At 38.6% G+C, this 18,978-nt stretch overlaps 1 protein-coding gene across 6 annotated transcripts in view; it reads left to right on the forward strand.

Annotated features, from left to right (window-relative positions):
* Positions 1-18,978, forward strand: part of FARS2 (phenylalanyl-tRNA synthetase 2, mitochondrial) — a 611,740-nt gene that overhangs the window by 181,675 nt on the left and 411,087 nt on the right. For all 6 annotated transcript variants that reach the window (XM_077143769.1, XM_077143770.1, XM_077143768.1 and 3 more), the window contains exon 3: positions 15,221-15,380. In XM_077143769.1, the coding sequence (XP_076999884.1) occupies positions 15,221-15,380 (160 nt within the window). The remainder of the gene's footprint in view (positions 1-15,220; positions 15,381-18,978) is intronic.

Consider the following 18,978-nt stretch of genomic DNA (forward strand, 5'->3'; position numbering starts at 1 on the left):
GGCTCCCATGCTGCCCTCAAAATGTCCAGAATGGTCCGGCCTGAACACTGTGTGTCCCACCCCTTTGTCGTCATCTTAAAGAATATATGTCTGTTCCCTTGGTGCTCATTAGGTGTAGATTTACCTGAATATGAACGTGTGAATCAGATTTCTACTGGGTCCTACTCTGAAGGTCTTATCTTCTTTTAATTTTTTTTTAAGCTTCTGCCAGCAGCAGCTGACTGATTAATAATTGATGTCTTTTGCCTTTTCCCTTTAGATAGTAATATGTCTTTAGTCTTTTTCCTTTAGAGTAGGTGATAGAATTTAGCTGGGGCGTTGGTCCCATTACATTTCACCCACTGGCATCATGAATGAGCTGTTCGGTCACCGAAAGAAGAATATGCTGTCTCCCTCTCTGTGTTTTATCTGTCATCATGGCCTAGGAAGAGGATGGTGGGAGATCATAATTTTCAAAACAATGGCAGAATGAATGACGTCTTTTCCCCCTTTAAATGTTGATTGTTAGGAGCACTATTTGCAGCGCGACAGAGTGTGTTTTGTTGTTGCTTTTTGCTCCAGCACATCTAGACGTTTCATTTCTCATGTAGTTTGTGTACAGCTTCATGTATCTTTCCTGCCTGGACTGACTGAAGCTTCTGACATTTTCCCTGTATAGTCAGAGCTTGGCAGACTATTAATCTACTTTCTTCTCCCATCGGTACCCATATGGGAACCCCTAAGAGAAGAAAAGTGCTGATAAATGCAGTTGTCATGATATGTCAAGGTTAATAAAAGCAGGTAAAACAACTGGCCAGATTTCTGAAATATCCAGAAGCATTTGGCAGGACCTTGGAGTCAGGACCAGAGATAGCCTGCTAACAGCTCCAAGAGGGAAGCCCTTGACTCAGGTCAAGACAGCAGCTGTGCAAGATGTTCCGTCTTGTCCTGGGATTGCCCTTGACCCTGGCCTCTTGAGAAGATGTGTTTTTGCCACTAAACAAGATGCTAAATGCGTTGGTGATATACTGAACTTGAGTTTACTCTCTTAGAGGCTCAGGGAGTGGGGGCTTTAGAAAGGCTGTTCTCTTCAGCAAGGTCTTGATTGAATTTGAAAATGAAGGACTAGGGTGGAGGAGGTTCCCTGAGAAAGCTTGTGAAACCTGAGTTTCTCATCTTCTCCTGCCCGTGCCAGCTAGTATTTGGTTCAGCCTGGCACAAGTAGTCACTGACGTGTTTTTTTTTCTTTTTTAACTGAATGTGTTTTTATAGCATCTTTCATCATAGAACATTGACTGTTTCAAATCTCTTTCTATTGCTTCTCTGGCACAGAGTCTCATCTCAAGGAGAGGAAATGAAGCAAGCAGCAGGGAGAAACTAAAGTCTGCTTTTTTGCAGTACAGAGCTTTAATGCCTTACCTCTCCTGTGCTAATCTCTGTAACTCGATTAATTGGCATGTGGTGAGTTACAGAAAAATCCGGGAATGACAGAACCGATTCGATATCAATTAGCTAAAACAGAAATGGACTTCCCGCAGAGACTCTAGGACAAAGTTGCATCTAACTTGGCCTTTAAAACACAAGTCTTCCCAAATGATGAGAACAAGTACATCACACTTAGGGCCCAGTTGTCTAAAGAAGTTAAAATCTGTGAAATTAGAAGCCGAAATCCACTTGGATAAGTCTGGTATTCCTTTAATATGTCTTGTCTCTTCATCTTGCTAAGACATACCAATCCTCCCTCCAAAGTGATTTGAATACTTAATATTTGCTCAAGCGCTTTAGTTGGATTTGAATAGCATAATTGAATTTGCTTGCTGCATTCAGGGGAAATGATGGCTTGGGAATGCCCGTGGTAAGATGTGTGAATGTGCTTATTTTTAGAAGGGATTCTTACTTATTTGTCCGTCAGTGAACTGGGAATTAATAAGCAGTGGGTCTGCCTAATCTATGAGGCTGTAATTCATCAAAGTATCAGGCTGTATCTGTCACTATTCAATGGCTGGCCTGTCTCAGGGGCTCACAGGACCTGCTTAGACAGGTTTGATGGGGCTCAGTTGGGTATAGATTGCCGCTGTGTTTGCATGCGGTGTGTTCTTGGGGTCCTTGAGGATCATGGTAAATAAGATCCTGACAAAGTGTCCCTCCTTTGGTTTATAGCCTAGTGAGGGTGACAAATAAATAAACTTGAATTATATAGAACACGGCACAGTGGAAGAGAGATGGCTAAGGCACAGACGAGGGAAATCTCCACCTCTAGGATGAGTTGGGGTGGTCACAGGAGGCTTAAACCCAAAGTTGAAAGGATCCAGATAGAGAAGAGAGTACTGTACTCCAGCTGGTGGGGGGTGGCAGATTTGAAGACCTGAGGATGTGAAGTTGTGTGCTGAGCATCTGGATTGTATTGTGAAGTGTGTGTGTGTATGTGTGTATGTGTGTGGCGTGGGTGGTGGTGATGGTATGTAGGGAAGGTATACAGAGCGGGAGGCACAAACTGCTTCACGCAGGGCCTTCTCTCCAGCTTTGTGGTATTTGAATTTTAGATGGAAACGAATGAGGAATCACTGATGATTTTTTAAACATAGAATGAAGCAATCAGATTGGTGTTCTAGACAAATAATTCTGCAGAGCAGCCTGTGGCTTGAAGCAATGTAGGGTAGGTTTGGAGATGGGGAGACTCATTTGGAGATGATTGGAATCAACCAGGGGAGCAGCAGTGCTGGCCAAGCCAAAGAAATGGCAAAGATGGCAAATACACAGATGGACCTGAGGCATTAAGGATGCAGCATTTGCTGGATTTGGTGGCTGAATGTGAGGAGTGTGAGGGGAAGGGAACAGCAGCAAAATGAACTGTCTGGATTAGGGGACACGGGAGGAGAGACATGTTTGGGGTGGAGGCCAGGGGAGAGAGTTTAGTTTGGGGATGGGTAGCAAGTGGCCGTGTCTGGGAGGCAGTTATCTTTTCTGTCTGGGAAATAGAAATTGAGGAGGCACCTGCATATAGAAGGTAGGCGACGCTAGGAGTTTGGCTGAATTCATCTAGGGCAGAGTATGCAGTTTAAGTAGTGTACAGGTCTGAAAATGAGGCCTACAGAATACAAATACTTAGTGACAGATGGGAAAGGGGAAGGCATGAAGGTGACCAAGACAGAGCAGCCAGCTTAACTGTGAAGAGTAAATTAGTAGCGTGATCTGGGATGAGCGGGAATTTCGTTTCCTGGAGTGCTTCTTTAAAGGGAATAGTTGGGTACGTTCACAGTATAAGAAAGAACCAGAAGAGAGTTTGAAGGTACAGGAGAGATGGCATGGTTTTTAGGTTAGGACTGTGAAGGGATGGAAGGAAACGAATTAAGGCGGATCCAAGAACTCGGGAGAGCAGTCAGAACTAGGGTATGCCAGGAAGAAGGTGCACCTTTAATTTTAATTTTAATTTTTTTTTTAAACTAAGGTAGGCGTGAAAGAGTGCAGTGTGACTGCAAAGACAAATGCGTTTATGAGTAGGACTGGAGGGCTGGATGTTAGGTGTTTCCTATCTGATGGATTCATTTTTTTCTCAGCAAGGAAGAAGGAAAGACTTTTTTTTTTTCCAGTTGAAAGTAGTGTGGGTGTTAGAGATGTTCTAAGCAGTGTTTGGAGTAGTCTCTGCAGTTAACTGGAGAGAACAGCAAATACTTCCTTCTTTAAGATCTGGTTCTTGACTCAGCATGTGCTTATAGAGGCAGTTTTAAATTAATTGAGCAATTAAAAAGATGTGTGGGAAGCACCTGCTATGTTCAAGGCACTGTGGCCAAGCAGTAGTCCACAGAGCCCATCTCTATTGCCCTAAGTTGGTTAAAACCATGCTAGCATATGTTCTCCACCAATAGGAGCCCAGTCTGTGACTCTTTGGGCTTTTTCCTTTCTACTGAATGCTCACCCCAGTCAGAGGAATACATAGCCCCTATCTTCACATTTTTAATGAATTTTATTTTAATTTCAGAGTCATTATTTTCAGAAAAATTGCAGAGTAGACCAGAGAGTTCCCATATACCCAATCGTTTCCCCCATTGTGAACATCTTACATTAGTATGGTACATTTGTCATAATTGAAGATCCAACATTCTTAATTTACTAGTATTCTCTTTTATTTCTTTATGTCCAAACCGTCCTGCTTATCTGGTTCCTTATCTTTGGCAGAGGGAAGAGCACTCATCTAGTGATCCGAAGACCTGAGTTGTAGCATTAATTTGGACATTCACTCTTGTGACGTCTTTTGTACTGTCTTACACCCTATTTCTTATCTCTTATAGAAATGATACCAAAAGAAAAAAAAAAAGGCTGCAGGGGGAAATAAATAGCAACTAGAATTTTATCAAGTCTTTATGATCTTGGTGTCAGATATGTGTCTCTAATTAAAGAAGTATTATTGTCTAGTAAATGCAGTGTGTTAGGAAAAAGCCCATTGAAAGGGTAAGGATAAATGATGGGAAGAAATGATGAAATTAGTCCCTTATGGTGACAAAGTTGTGTTCCATCGCCAGTGAAAGCAGCCACCTGCCTCCTCTTTGCCTCTAGATGGCACCAATTGTATAGAGGCCTTTAAATTTGAAGCAACACCATTTGACATTAAAAAGTATCTTCTTTTCTGGTTATCATTATGTCTGTGTTCACTTATACACTCTCTGTTTTCATTCCAGTCTCAGCAGAACCCAGAAGTCGGTACTTCTTTTATTTCGTTCCTGCAAATATTAAATCATGCAAAATCATTAATGAGTGAGGTGGAATTTGCTGATAGTTTTTTAAATAAAATGGAGGAGAGGATTTGTATCATGGAATCTGCAGTGAAATCATTCCAAAAAATCTCTAATGGATCTGACCTTTCTCTCCAACTCCCTTTTCTGTTGTCAGTGCATATATTTTTCCAGGTAGAATCTCGTTTTCTGGCAACCATCTCCCAGCCCCAGGAAATTTCAAAATCCTTTAAAAAAAAGATTATCTTTGTCGTGAAGAGCTATCTGTGTTCTATGAGTGCATTGAGTTACCTTTGGATTCTCACCTCCCAGCCGTATCAATTTATTATTGTCCCCCACCAATACCCCCCAACTGCCAAAGGATTCTCTCTGTTACTCAGAGAATCATGACTTTTTTTTGGTTTTCTTTCTAGTCAAGTTGATAATCTTTTGAGTCAGATCCTTCCTAATGGAATCATCTACCTGAATTAAGCATTTTTAAAAATATCAGCTTGCAAAAATGTTTTATGACTTTAAGCACAGCAGCCGCATAATGTTTTCTTGGACGATGTGCATCAGCAGACTAAAATGCCACTTGGGTGCTACTGTCGAGTTTTTTTAAGCTGCTGCTCCTTCCACCTCTCTCTCCCCATCCTCCTCATTTGAGTGCTGGTTCGCACAGCCTGAATTCATAGATATGACCTCATTTCTTTCACATACTCAACCTGTCTGCTTAAACTATTTTGCTTGGCTGCCTCACCCAGCACTATTTTTCCATTAAGATTATCTTGGATCCTCTCTCCACTGCTCATGTTGCTTGTCTTTGCATTTGACAGGGCACAGTGCAAGAATGCTTTCAGGGTCTGTCCCATAGAGTTTTAGACTATTGCTCTTGTACCTCAGGGAAAGATTTACTCATGGACCTCGAATTAACTTGTATTGGTGATATAGTCGTGACTTGCTGACACGTTCAAATTTCAAATGCTGTTGAATTGACCTTATCATATTCATTCTAATGCTACAATGCTGAAAGGCCCTGTAATTTGAAAATGTTACATCTCTTTCTAATTTACAATCTCTTAAACGTTTGTCTAGCTGGCCACCACACTTTCTTGTTCCAGAACTCAGAAAGTGAGCACTAATGATTTCTCTCTCTGTGAAACTGGGCTAGTCCTCAAACCGGTGTCTGGGCCCATATACTTCAGGCAGGAAAAGCAGATGGGATTATTTCATCAGCATTGGGATTAATTTAAAAGGCAATCAATATGTGCATATCTTAAAATATCCATATTGGCCACCCTTGAGGGACCCTACCTTTTTGGGCTTCCAGCTACCACAGGGACTAATTGAATTAAGGTTCTATTTTGATTATATCCTGTGCCACCTCAGAGTCTTAGTTAGCCAGGGCTTGCTTTCTCCCAGAGTCTATAGCATTCAGCACTGCTGCCTTGTGTACTGATCTCTTTTTCCTTGTGTCTGCTCCTCTAATATCTGCTCGCTTCTGGCTACTTCTGACAGCCAAATTTCCTCTGCTTATAAGAACTCAAGTCACAGGATTAAGGCCCACCCTGATTCACTTGGCCATGTCTAAATAGGATCTCTGAAGATGCCGTTCACAAATGAGTCCTCACCTTAATGTAGCATCTCAAAGGTCCTATTTACAGATAGGCTCACACTCACAGGGATGTGAATTAAGACTCAAGCGTGTCTTTTGTGGCGAACATGAGTCAGTCACCAACATCATCTTTTGGAATTTTATAAAACGGTGTCACAAACTATGTCTCTTCCTTCTGGAGGGTTTCTTCTGAACAACTTTTGGGTTTGAGCAGTATTACTTCCTTGTAAGAATTAGTTAATTTCTCAGCCTCAGGCATTTCTTTCCCACATTTCTACTGCCTTTTCCCTTTGGTTCTCTATAGGCTGTGATAACCTCTGTAAAGCACTGGGGTCTTAATAGGTATGGCAGGAATATTGGTTCTTATTCTTGGTATTGTGATTGGAAATTCACGTGGCCTCGAAACATGCAATGCTTTCATGTTGATAACGGGGTACATTTCATTTGTTTTCGTAGCAATCCTGGAATAACCCAGGAAACTGGCAATTGCACATATGGTTAGTGCATTTAAAAAACAAACCTTAGTTACCTTTTTTTTTTGCATGGGATTTATTGGACTTTGTGCAATCAAGATGATTTAATTAGGTAAACTGTCCCAGTTTTCTGCAGGTTGCACAAAGCAGTCTGCGTGTTTGAAACTACTGCAACTGAAAAAATGTTCATGCTGTACCTCCAATTCTTAAAACGCCATCTTTCAGATTCTCTGGATCCTTTTTCTACTGAAGTCGAAGACAGTGATAAATTAAGTGATTGCTTTTTTTTTTTTTTAAGTGATCATATTGCTTGGAAGGGGGTAGCCAGTCAGAGATTTGGGTTGGAATTCAAACTCCCTCACATACTGTTGAAAGTGACAAGTTACTTAACTTCTTTAAGCCTCAATTTTCTTATCTGAGAGATGGGGCAATAATGAGGATTCAGAGGATTAAATGAAACCATATATTAAGGTAAGCACCCAAAAAGGTAGCAAATATAATAAATGATCAATTGATTCTAACCAATCTTTTAGTTATATGAGTGGTGCGAGCAGCAGCAACCAACTTTCCTGCAGGGTCATTATATCTGTCACAAGAATTCAGAGAGAGAGAACGACGGGTAAGTATTTAGCATCAATCTGTAAGGCAGCTTATACAGATTAAACCAATGATCAATGGATATTTTTAGGCAATTGAATGGAAAAATAACTGCTTTGGGAACCACAGACCAATCCTAAATGACTCGCTGAAATTCCATGGTCATCCAAGCCATATTTTCCCCTGGCCATTCATGGGATTTTGCATAGATGGATATTCTTCTGATTACTTGCTTTTTTATTTGCTTTTTAAATGTGGATTTAAAATCGGGGCCATTTTTAAAACTCCTCTTGGCTTTCTAAATTTCAATTTAATTGACTTTTACAATCCACTTTTAGTCTTAAGCTCGGTTAGAATTAATTTTTCACTCTTGTTTTTCTCTCCTCGGTGAAATACTTGCCTTAACTTCCATGAGCTGGAGTGGAATTTGTGTTTTGGTTCATCTGAGATACTGAAGAAAAACGTCAGAAAATAGAAGAAGTACTAATGGAAAAAATACACGACACAGCCTATTTTGTGCAGCTAATGGCAGTATAATTTCATTTCATAAAACCGTGATGTCTCTCCAACAGAAAGCTAAGTGAGAGACTGCCACTTAAGGCTCCTGGAATCTGGGATGAGATGGGTGTTTTGGTTCTGGGTCAGTGCATTTTGGTGTAAGTGGTCTTAGCTTGTCGGGGTATTCACTTCTCTGGATTTAATTTCTCAGTTGGAGGTTGGCTTAGTGAATCTCTAAAAGTTCCTTTCACCTCTAATATCATATTTCTAGAAGATATTTCATTCCTCTAGAAATATAATATTAGACTTATTTCCGTGGTCTTAGTCTTCTGTGTTGTGCTAATGGCCTTACAAATTACCATGTTTCCTCATTTCAGAGTTTTCTAAACTTCAGCCTTTAGAATATATTACATGCATTTTCTGGTCCTATCCACACACTGTACTAGTAGATATTAATACTTTTAAACTTAATACTTAAAAAAAGAAAGTCTTAAATTGACTGACTCCTTTTACTTAGTGTTGTCCTAACCGTAGTCTCTGTGACAGCAGGGACTCTGGCCATTCTGCCGTTCACATCAAAATCCATATGTGACTATTAAAGTTTTTATCTCTGTACTCCCTCAGTCTTCTCAATGAAATTCCCTATTTTGGGAAGTATGTCCTTAATGATGCTGACAAGCCCAGAGTTAGCTTTATATCTTGAGAGCTGCTTCTGTGGTCACAGGATCGTGTCAGATGCAGGGCCTGGGGTCACCGTGGGTGATTGACAAGAGAGACAGAGCAGAGGGGAAGGGACAGAGAGACTGTGGGGGAAGAAGAGTCAGAAGGACCTGTATTTAACATGAGGAGATCGCTGTGTGATCAGGAGACCGGCTGGTGAGCATGACGCTGGCACAGGTAGTGCTAGTGAAACAGCCACCCCTCCCTGTGCACGCACGCTCTTTTAGAGACAGCTAGCTGTGCTTGCACACAGGTGTCTCCACCCCACGGGGGAGCACCTGCAGGGACCACAGCTTCATTTCTTCCTATGGACCGTTTCTTAGCAAAGTCCTCTTCTCACCCGACTTTTTATTTCCCAGTCTTTGCCTTGTGAAGGTGGTCATCTAACTCTCTCTTTGCAGACTCTTCACAGACATTTTTCCTCTAATCTCTAATGACATCTTGAGATCTTTCTGGATTGGCTGGGCTTTAGATTTGTTGCTTCAACTACTCTCCCTACTCCAATATTTTTGATATGTTTTCTGTATGTGTCCAGTGCTTTGGATTGCTTTATTGAAAGTAGTTGGGTCACAATTAATAACTAAATCCTGTGGTTGGACAGGTAAACTCCTGGGATTATTGTAAGCTCAGCATTGGGCAAGATCTACAGTCTTCAGGACTTGGATTCTGTCTGTGTAAGACGTGGTGGTGGTGATGGTGGTGGTGGTAGTGGCCGGAGCCGGCGGGCGTCCTACGTGACGGTGGGAGAATTGTGTAGCAGATGGAAAGGAATAATGGATTACAGTGCTGCTTTTTAAGTAATCATACACTTTGAAGATATGAAGTATAATTAATACTATCAGCAAGCGCATTATATTTGGAGAAAGGAACGCTCTGTTCCTGTATGCTCGCTGCTCTTGGTGCTGTCATCTGTGTCCATCTATTCAACAATATGCTTCGTGTCCTTGACAGAGCGAGTGGGATTAGTGGGATATCTTGAGTGCCGTGTTTTAATTCAGTTAGGCTAAAAGAGTGTTTGCTTTCTTTTTTATCCTAGGGCTAGTCACCCTCAGTTTTTGCCTGTGAAAACCAGGAGAATAACTGCATTGCACTCAAATTCTATCTTTAGGCTCTGGCTTCCTATGTGAGGATATCTTTCTCCTTGGTTTGAGAGGAAATTTGAGGCAGGGGTCCCTTTTTCTTCTCAGAATAATGTAATGACCTTGGCTCCCATTTAAACATCAGAACGCAGAGGAGCATAAGGCTCCTTTAGTAAAATTTTAGAAAAGTGATTGCACAGGTTACGGTGCAACCGTAAAGGCTTTGTTGCTCTTACAGGATTTTTAAATCTGAGTTTCCAATTAGGAAGTGTCTAATTGGGTGGTCTCTGATAGAGATGTCTGCTGCTTCTCCTGTGCCTTTTGTAAGTGACAAAACTGCTTTTTCACCTCCCGGTGTTACTTTGAAATATCCAAGTTTTTATTATGGAGAACAGGTTTTTTTTTTTTTAATGTTCCGTGTTCTTAAATAACAACAACATAAAAGGATGTTTTTTCTTGGTGCATATTAGCTTTTCACATGACACTCATTCTGACCTTTGAAGTGGTACATGAACCATATTCCATCTTCTAAAACAGATGATCTTTATTCTAGAATTGAATAGAGTAGGGCTCCTGCTCTTTGGGACTCCTGTTTCTGCCTTTTGCCAGTTAAACCAAACTTATTCTACAAGCCTCAGCTCTAGTCCCCTTTTCTAGTGGAATGACCTTCTAGTGGAATGACCTTCAACATTGTACTGACTTTTTTTTTTCCTTTTAATGTGTAATTGTTAGTAAATGCTTAAGATCAGATAACAGGATTTTGGGCTATTGCTGGATTGCAAAAATGTCTCTTGGAACACAGGGCTCTTATTATTCTGATCAGTCATTTAATTAATTAAAAAAAATTTTTTTTAAGGATGACACATGGTACCTTAGCTCCACATTATGAGCGAGAACACCTCATTTCTTTTCACCAGTACTAATAAAATGTTCCTTTCCATCTCATCCTACCTTCTCTATTCTATACATGTGTTCTTGGAATAGTTCTCATCCTTGGCAGAGAAAAGTAACAGCTTTATCTTTATCTGTAGGAATATTAAATACTAGGTCCTGATTTTTTTGCATGTAAATCTTTTTTATCGGTTACGATTTTTAGAGATAGCCCTGTGTTTTTTTTTGCACTAAAAGATACTGACATTTGAATTCTTTCCTATTCCCCTTTTCCTCCTTCAAATAACATTTATTATTTACTCCATAGCATCAGATGTTCCCTTTCTCATTGGGAAAATGTATGAACTGCAGAAAAGCACCAAGAAGAAGAAAAGTTAGGGGTAATCCTTTCACCTGGAGATGACATATTTCTCCAGTGTTATGGTTTTGCTTTAAATCTTGAGTTTTAATTTTAATGTCAGGGCCCAGAACACTTTGGTAATGGAATATTGTTGCTTACTAATTTCTCATGTATCTGTTCTACAAAGGAAAATAAATATTGTTTGTTAATTTAACCTGTTATATTTAATAAATTCATTGTTATTAAAGAAGAATATTACTGAAACCTTGAATTCATAGAGGTTTTTTCCCAAGAGCTCAGTGTTACATGTATATTAGGTTTAAAAGGTATCAAGGCAGCTTTGAAACAGATTCTAGTAATTAAGTCTATTGTTACCTTTCATCTAATTTCCTCTGAATACGTTAATTCCAGAGATGCTGCAATTGCTCAAAATACTTTTAGAATTGTCTTAAATTTCACTATGTAAATTGTCATTGATACTAAAATTTCATCATTTGAGAGGTTTGGGTTTTGTAATATAATCAAAACTCATTTGGAGCCAAGGCTAGCAGGCCAGTGGAGCTGGGTAATAACGATTTTTTTATTAAGAACAAGGGGGAACATATGAAGGACTTTTTCACCCTGGGTGAGTCATGATCTAACTCTGAAAGTGGTTTAAAAATTCCAGGAACTTCCTCTTCCAGTACATGTAAGACCAGCTATGCTAGCTAAAAGAGCAAAAAACAAAAACAATTAGATCCTGCATTAAAGAATTTTACCTTATTTCTTAGGTTCATAGAAAATGAAAGAAATCTCCAAAGAGAGGGGAAAAATGAACTGAAATGAGAGCTGGGAGCAGCTGAACACATGAAAAGTGAGGCCTTTCCAACTGGAGACTGGGCTATTATACAACCACCTGTCTGAGTCTCTGCTTTCAAGTCTTTTGGGTCTATACCTAGGAGTGGGATTGCTGGGTCATGTGATAATTTGATGTTTAACTTTTTGAAGAACTGCCGAAGTGTTTTCCTCAGCACTTTTACCATTTTACATTCCTTCCATCAATGTTTGAGGGTTCCTATTTTTCTGCATCCTCAATAGTCCTTATTATTTCCCCCCTTTTAAAAATTTAATAGCCATTCTCCTTGGTGTTAGGTGGTATCTCATTAGGGTTTTGATTTGCATTTCCCTGATGGCTAATGATGTTGAGCATCTTTTCATACGCACATTGACCATTTGTTTATCTTCTTTGGAGAAATGTCTATACAAGTCCTTTGCTCATTTTCAAATTGGATTGTTTGTCTTTTTTGTTGTTGAGTTGCAGAAGTTCTTTATGTATTCTAGATGTTAAACCCTTATCAGATGTATGGTTTTCAAATAGTTTCTTTCAGTCTGTTGGTGGTCTTTTTACCTTCTTGCTAATGTTTTTTTGACACACACAAGTTTTACATCTTGCTGAAGTTCAATTTATCTATTTATTCTTTTATTGCTTGTGCTTTGGGTATAAAATGTAAGAATCCATATACCTAATACAAGGTCCTGAAGATATTTCCCTATGTTTTCTTTTATAGTTTAAGCTCCTGTTTTAGGCTGTTAATCCATTTTTAGTTAATTTTTGTATACTGTTTTGCTGTAATAGTCCACTTTCATTCTTATATATGTGGATATGTAGCTTTCCCAGCACCATTTGTTGAAGAGTCTATTCTTTCCCTGTTGAGTGGACTTGGTATCCTTGTCAAAAATCTCACCTATATAAAATAATCTGAATATGCAGATTACAGTCAGAAACTAGAATATCGGCTACCAGGTACTGGGGTGGAGCGTGGAGAATGGGAAGTTAATGTTTAAGTAGTACAGAGTTTTTCTTTGGGGTGATGGAAAAGTTTCGGTAATGGATATTGTAATGGTAGCATTGTGAATGTAATTAACACCCATGTTTGTTTGAAAATGGTTAAATAAGACATTTTAGCTTTTACATATGTTATCAGAATAAAAGTTTCAAACAACCATAGGATTGTACAACACAAAGAATGAGCCCTAATATAAACCATGGACTACAGTTGGTGGTATAATTAATATAACATTATTTCATCAATTTTAACAAATGAATCATGCTAGTTCAATAATAGGGATAACTGTGTGAGTGGTGAGGGGGTTATATGGGAAATGTGTATTTTCTACATGATAAACTTGTAATTTCTCTAATTAAAAAAAAATCAGTCAACCATAGATGTATAGGTTTATTTCTGTGCTCTCAATTCTTTTCCATTATCTGTGTGTCTGTCCTTCTGCCATTCAACACTGTTTTGATTCATGTAGCTTTATAAGTTTTGAAATTGGGAAACGTGGGTCCTCCAGCTTTTTTCTTCTTTGTTTCAAGGTTGTTTTGGCTATTCTGGATCCCTTGCCCACATGAATTTGACGATTAGCTTTTCCATATCTGTGAAGAAGACTGTTGGGATTTTCATTTGGATTTTGTTAAATTTGTAAATAGCTTTGGGTAATATTGACATCTCGATATTAATTCTTCTAATCCATGAGCGTGGAATATCTTTTTCATTTGTTTTTCCTTTTTCTTTTTTGCATGGGTATGCTCTGGGAATCGGACTTGGGTCTCCAGTACAGCAGAACTCTGCCACTGAGCCACTGTTATCTGCCCCATTTATTTTTATCTTAATTTCTTTCAATAATGATTTGTAATTTTCTGCACACAAATCCTTTACATCTGTGGTTAATTTTATTCCAAGATACTTTATTATTTTAGATACTTTCATAAATGGAATTTTTAAAAATTTCTTTTTCAGACTTTTCTTTGTTGATATATAGAAACAGCACTGATTTTTGTGTCCGGATCTTGTACCCTGCCACTTTAAGAGAGGTTACAGGTTTATAGAGAAATGTAGTAAGTACAGAGTTTCCACATACTTCCCTCCTCCCAGTTTTCCCTATTTTTAATATTTTGCACTATTGTGGTACTTCGTTATAATTGATGAAACAATATTTTTGTAATTATACTATTAACTGTAGTCTGTGTTTTATATTAGGGTTCGCTCTTTGTATGTCTTTATGGGTATTTGAAATTTTTATTCTGGTAGCATATGTGCAACCTAAAACTTGCCATTTTTAACCACTTTCGTATATACTATTTGGTGGTGTTACTTACATTCACAATATTATGCCACAGTTACCACCAACCATTATCAAAACTCTTCCATCACCCCAAACAGAAACTCTGTACCAATTCAGCACTGACTCCCCATTTCCCACCCACCCTGGTGCCTTGTGACCTGTGCTCACTAACCTGGTAAGCCATCTGGTCCTAGCTTCATTCCATTGTGGTTGAAAAGGATACATCGTATGATTTGAATATTTTAAAATTTATTGAGGCTTGTTTTGTGCTCTAATGTGCTCTAATGTATAGTCTATCCTGGAGAATGACCCATGTGCACTGGGGAAGAATGTATGTTCTGTGGTTGTTGGTTGAGGGTCTAGTTAGTTTATAATATCATTCAAGACTTCTATTTCCTTATTGGTCTTCTGTCTGGATGTCCTATCCATTTTTGAAAGTGACATATTGAAGTCTTCTGTTAATAGAGAATGTCTTTTCTTTATTTAAATTTCCCAGTATTTGCTTCATATGCTTTTGGGCTCTCCTGTTAAGTGTGTATATGTATATATATATATTTATAGTTGTCATAGTTTCTTGTTAAATTGACCCCCTCAGCAGCATATAGTATCCTTCTTTGTCTTTTATAAGAGTTTTTGAGTTAAAATCTGTTTTATCTGATATTAGTATAGTTCTAGCTCTTCTCTATTAAGATACTTTTCTAGTACTTTGACACTATATCGAAGTTTCACTGAGCATAATTCTTCCTCAGATGGCTTTCTTTCTTAATTAGATTAAAGGGTGATTATTGAAAATATCAGAGAAAATCATATAATAGACTTCCTATACTGATCACCTAGCTTCAACATTTGTCATCTCATGTTTTCTCTTATAACCCATTCAGTCCTCACGTTTACCCAAATTAATGCTTTTTTTGAAATTTGAATTCATTTTGCATTTTCAGAAAAGTTACAAAAATGACACAGAGTTCCCGAATATCCTTCACACCTTTCCTTAATGTTAACATCTTAGATTACCATAACCATAGTATAATTTTCAAAAGTAAGAAATTGCTTTTATTTTTGTATAAGAAAAGTTGTGCTACTGTTTTTTGCTCCTCCGCTAAATGCAAATCCACCCATTTGAGGAAACTATAACTATAAATTACTATCCACTCCTAGCAGTTTTGGGACATGATGCTATTTTATTTATTTGTATTATTCCTCTTGGTTTACAGTTATTTGCTGGCATAAGGGATGGAGAAAGCCTGCAGCTTTTTGAACAGAATTCCCGTTCTGCCCACAAACAAGAGACACATACAATGGAGGCTGTCAAGCTAGTAGAGTTTGACCTGAAACAGACACTTACCAGGCTTGTGACACATCTTTTTGGAGATGGTAGGTATTCATATCCCTTTGTCTTCGGGAGCTTAAACGTTCAAGTTGCCTTGTAGCTGAAAATATTGAGGCTGGTTGTGTCTAGGTTTTTTAGTCTAAGCTTAATACTTCAGAAGTCCTTGGTATGGGCAGAGTTGTGGATTTCCTGGTTTATTGCATTTGATCCATTAAGTATGAAATGGAATTAGCTATAGAAAGAAAAACAGTAGTATAACCCTTGTTAACAATGATAATAGGTTAGATCCCTGTCATTAATTGAGAGAAGGTTTGAGGCTAATTAGTATTATTGGATTGCTGTATCATCATTAGATTGGGCTTGGCCAATGGGGCAAGATTGTTAATCATCTGAGTGGGCCCAGTGTAAAATTTTACATATTGACACACTGATTAGTATTATCAACAGCAAGAATATTAACAGTAAATTTCCTGTAGGAAAAGCAATATTGCTAAGACCTGGACTTTCACTTTAGTTATTTCCCTTTTATTATTTCTGTAGGAAAAAATTTTATTGGTAATGCCCTATCTCCCCTCTGCAATTATTTCTACCCTACCTAAGAGAATATTTTATTTCTTTTGAGAGAGATGTGATGAGAAAGCTTGGAGACTTTCCTTAATTGTTGCCTAGCATTCCACAGATACTTTCAAGATAGAAGCCTAGCATGGTTGGGATGCTCCTTTGCTCTCTCTTATTCTTGTTAGTCTTTAAAAAAAAAAAAATCTTGATTAAAGTATAGTTGATATACAATAAACTATACATATTTTAAAGTATATAATTTGATAAGTACATATTCAGTATACTACTGAGCATATTTGCACAATTTTATAAGTTTTTGCATCCATTTATACTCATGACACCACTAAGACTCAAGATAAAGAACATATCTGTGATTGTTAGGTTCTGGTGTCCACTTGGCCAAATGATTATGTCCACTTGTCTGGTCAAGCAAGCACTGCCTTGACTGTTGCTGCAAGTCTATTTCATGGTTGGTTGATTAAATCATCAGTCAGTTGATTGCATGTGTGATTAACTAAGGCATGTCTCCCACAACAAGATAATCCAATCAGCCGGAGGCTTTTAAGGGAGAAGAGACCCACTGCTTCTTCAGCCAGAGAGAAATTGGTGAACATAAAGTTGACTAATAACAAATCTAGAATGACTGATGAATATATGAAAAGATGCCCCTCCCCCAATTAGTAAACAGAGAATTGCAAATGGAAACCCCCATCATCTATCATTTGCCATCCTTCATATGGGAATAATGAAAGTCTAACATTTTTAAGTGTTGAGAAAGATATGGAGAAAAAGAAGAATTCTGGCCTTTTTGTAGGGGTTTCAGTTAACACTCCCCAAGTGGGATTTTTTTACTCATTTATTTCACTAGTTTTTAGCACCTCAATATTTCCCTTATCTACTTGTAATTTATAAATATATATGTATATATATATATAGAGAGAGAGAGATTTTTAAATGGTGCATAAAACCATGTATGTGAAGAATACATGTTGACATCAGGATAGTGCCTTTTCCTAGGATTTGGGGAATGTTATCAAGGAGGTGGTAGAAATAATTCTTCAAATATGTTTATAATGTTTGATAGAAGAAAAATGCAAGTTAAATATTGTGCTCATTTGGAGCTGTTGTGTACCCCACAAAAGGCCATGTTCTTTTAATCCATCCTCTGTGGGGCAGATCTGTCTCGGGTAGGTCCTTCTGGTTCAATTGAGATGTGCCCCAGCCCATTCAAGTGGGCCTTGCTCTTTTTGGGGGGTCCTGTATGAGAATAAGGGAGAGAAATCACCTGGAGACATTTGGAGACAGCATTGAATCCAGAACCCAGGAGTGACGATCCAGTAGATGTCGCCATGCTGTCTTTCCACATAACAGGGGAATCCCAGATGCCAGCAGCCTTTCCTCAGAGAAGGTATCTTCCTCTTGATGCCTTAATTTGGACATTTTCATGGTCTTAGAACTGTAAATTTGAAACCTAATAAATCCCCATGGAAAAAGCCAACCCATTTCTGGTATATTGGATTCTGGCAGCCTTAGCAAACTGAATCAAATATGTAAAATGTTATGAGTCACTAAACCCGAATAGAGAGTACACTGGTGTTTGTTATTCCCCATTCCTATTCCTAAGTTTGAAATGTTTCATGTTAAAATGGTGTAGTGTAATGGTGAAACAGGTTTCAGAGTGGAGATGTCTGGTGTGAAAATTCTATTAGAGCCAGCTTTTCCCTACTTTTCTGATAAAAGAAAACGATTTGTGGTATTTTTACCTGCTTCACACTGAGTTGCAGGAAGTTGGATCGTATTCAGGCCCATTTCGAGGCAGGGTAGAAAGAAAGAGATTCTAACATCTGCAGGAGATAGCGTTCTGCCTTGGGCAGCTCCACAGGGAGATTCTGGATGGTCTGAATTTTCCCCTCATCAAACTAGGGAGAAAATACTTGTTAGCACTCTCTTTATTTCTGTCTTCCTCCGTATTTCTGTATCAAACGATTTGCTGTCTGTGAGATTTAGAAACACCATAGTTATATAACTGAATGATTCTGACTAGGGTTCTGACTGATCCTTTCTCATTGGTTCATCTGAACTCTTTAGATTTTTAATTTCCTGAACTGTAAGCACCCCTGCATTTACACCAGTTTGCAGGCATCACAACATGGAATAAGGTAGATGTGTGCCCTGTCTTCAGGTTGCCATGTGTTGTGAATGCTTTCACAGGAAACACATGTCCTGGGGGCTCATAGGAGAGGCTCCTCTGTGAGGAGGAGGTAGACGGCCAAGCTGACACCCAAGGAATAAGCAAGAAATAACCGGGAAAGAAAAAAAGAAGTAGCCAGGAGTAGGGCCTGGTGGGGACTAAAGTAAGGAACGAAAATCAACAGAAGAAGAAGGAGAGACACAGATGCTTGTCATTGAGAGCAAGCATAAAAGGGTACAGCTTTAAGGAACGAAGAAAAGAAGAGTACAAGGGGAAGAAAATAACTGACTAAAGAATCTGATGACCACTGGAAGGTGATCGGGTAGAGTCAGAAAAACTAAATTTAAGTTCTCTTTCATCCATATATTCTGAAATCTTTATCATGTCAGTAAGTGTTTTAGGTATCAGTTCTCTAACTTTTGAAAGTTGTGATAATGCCTATTTCTTGTGAGAATGAGGTAACATACATGTTGGGTGCCTTGTAAGTAGGAAATATTAAATTATAAATATGAGAAAAATGATGAAATGAAGAAGGCAAGGAAAATTAAATCACAGAATAGAAATGGGGGTGGGGATGAGGAAATACTAATATATCATCAAAGAGCAGTAGTCATGGTTGATTTATCTCTATTGTGTCTAGTGAAATGAGATGTAGTTTTCCATTAAATGATCATCCAGTAGTTATTTTGGGGTAGAGGATGGCTTTAAAATCTTCATTGTGCACCAGCAAGTATTTTAAAAAGTAAAAATCGTGATTATAAAAACTTTCCCTGGGGTGCGACGGTGGCTCAGTGGTGGAATTCTCACTTGCCGTGCTGGCGACCTGGGTTCGATTCCTGGTGCCTGCCCATGGTTAAAAAACGACAACAAAAAAATAACTTTCCCTGGGGCCT

The sequence above is a fragment of the Tamandua tetradactyla genome, chromosome 25, assembly GCF_023851605.1.
Source record: "Tamandua tetradactyla isolate mTamTet1 chromosome 25, mTamTet1.pri, whole genome shotgun sequence".
Lineage (NCBI taxonomy): Eukaryota > Metazoa > Chordata > Mammalia > Pilosa > Myrmecophagidae > Tamandua > Tamandua tetradactyla.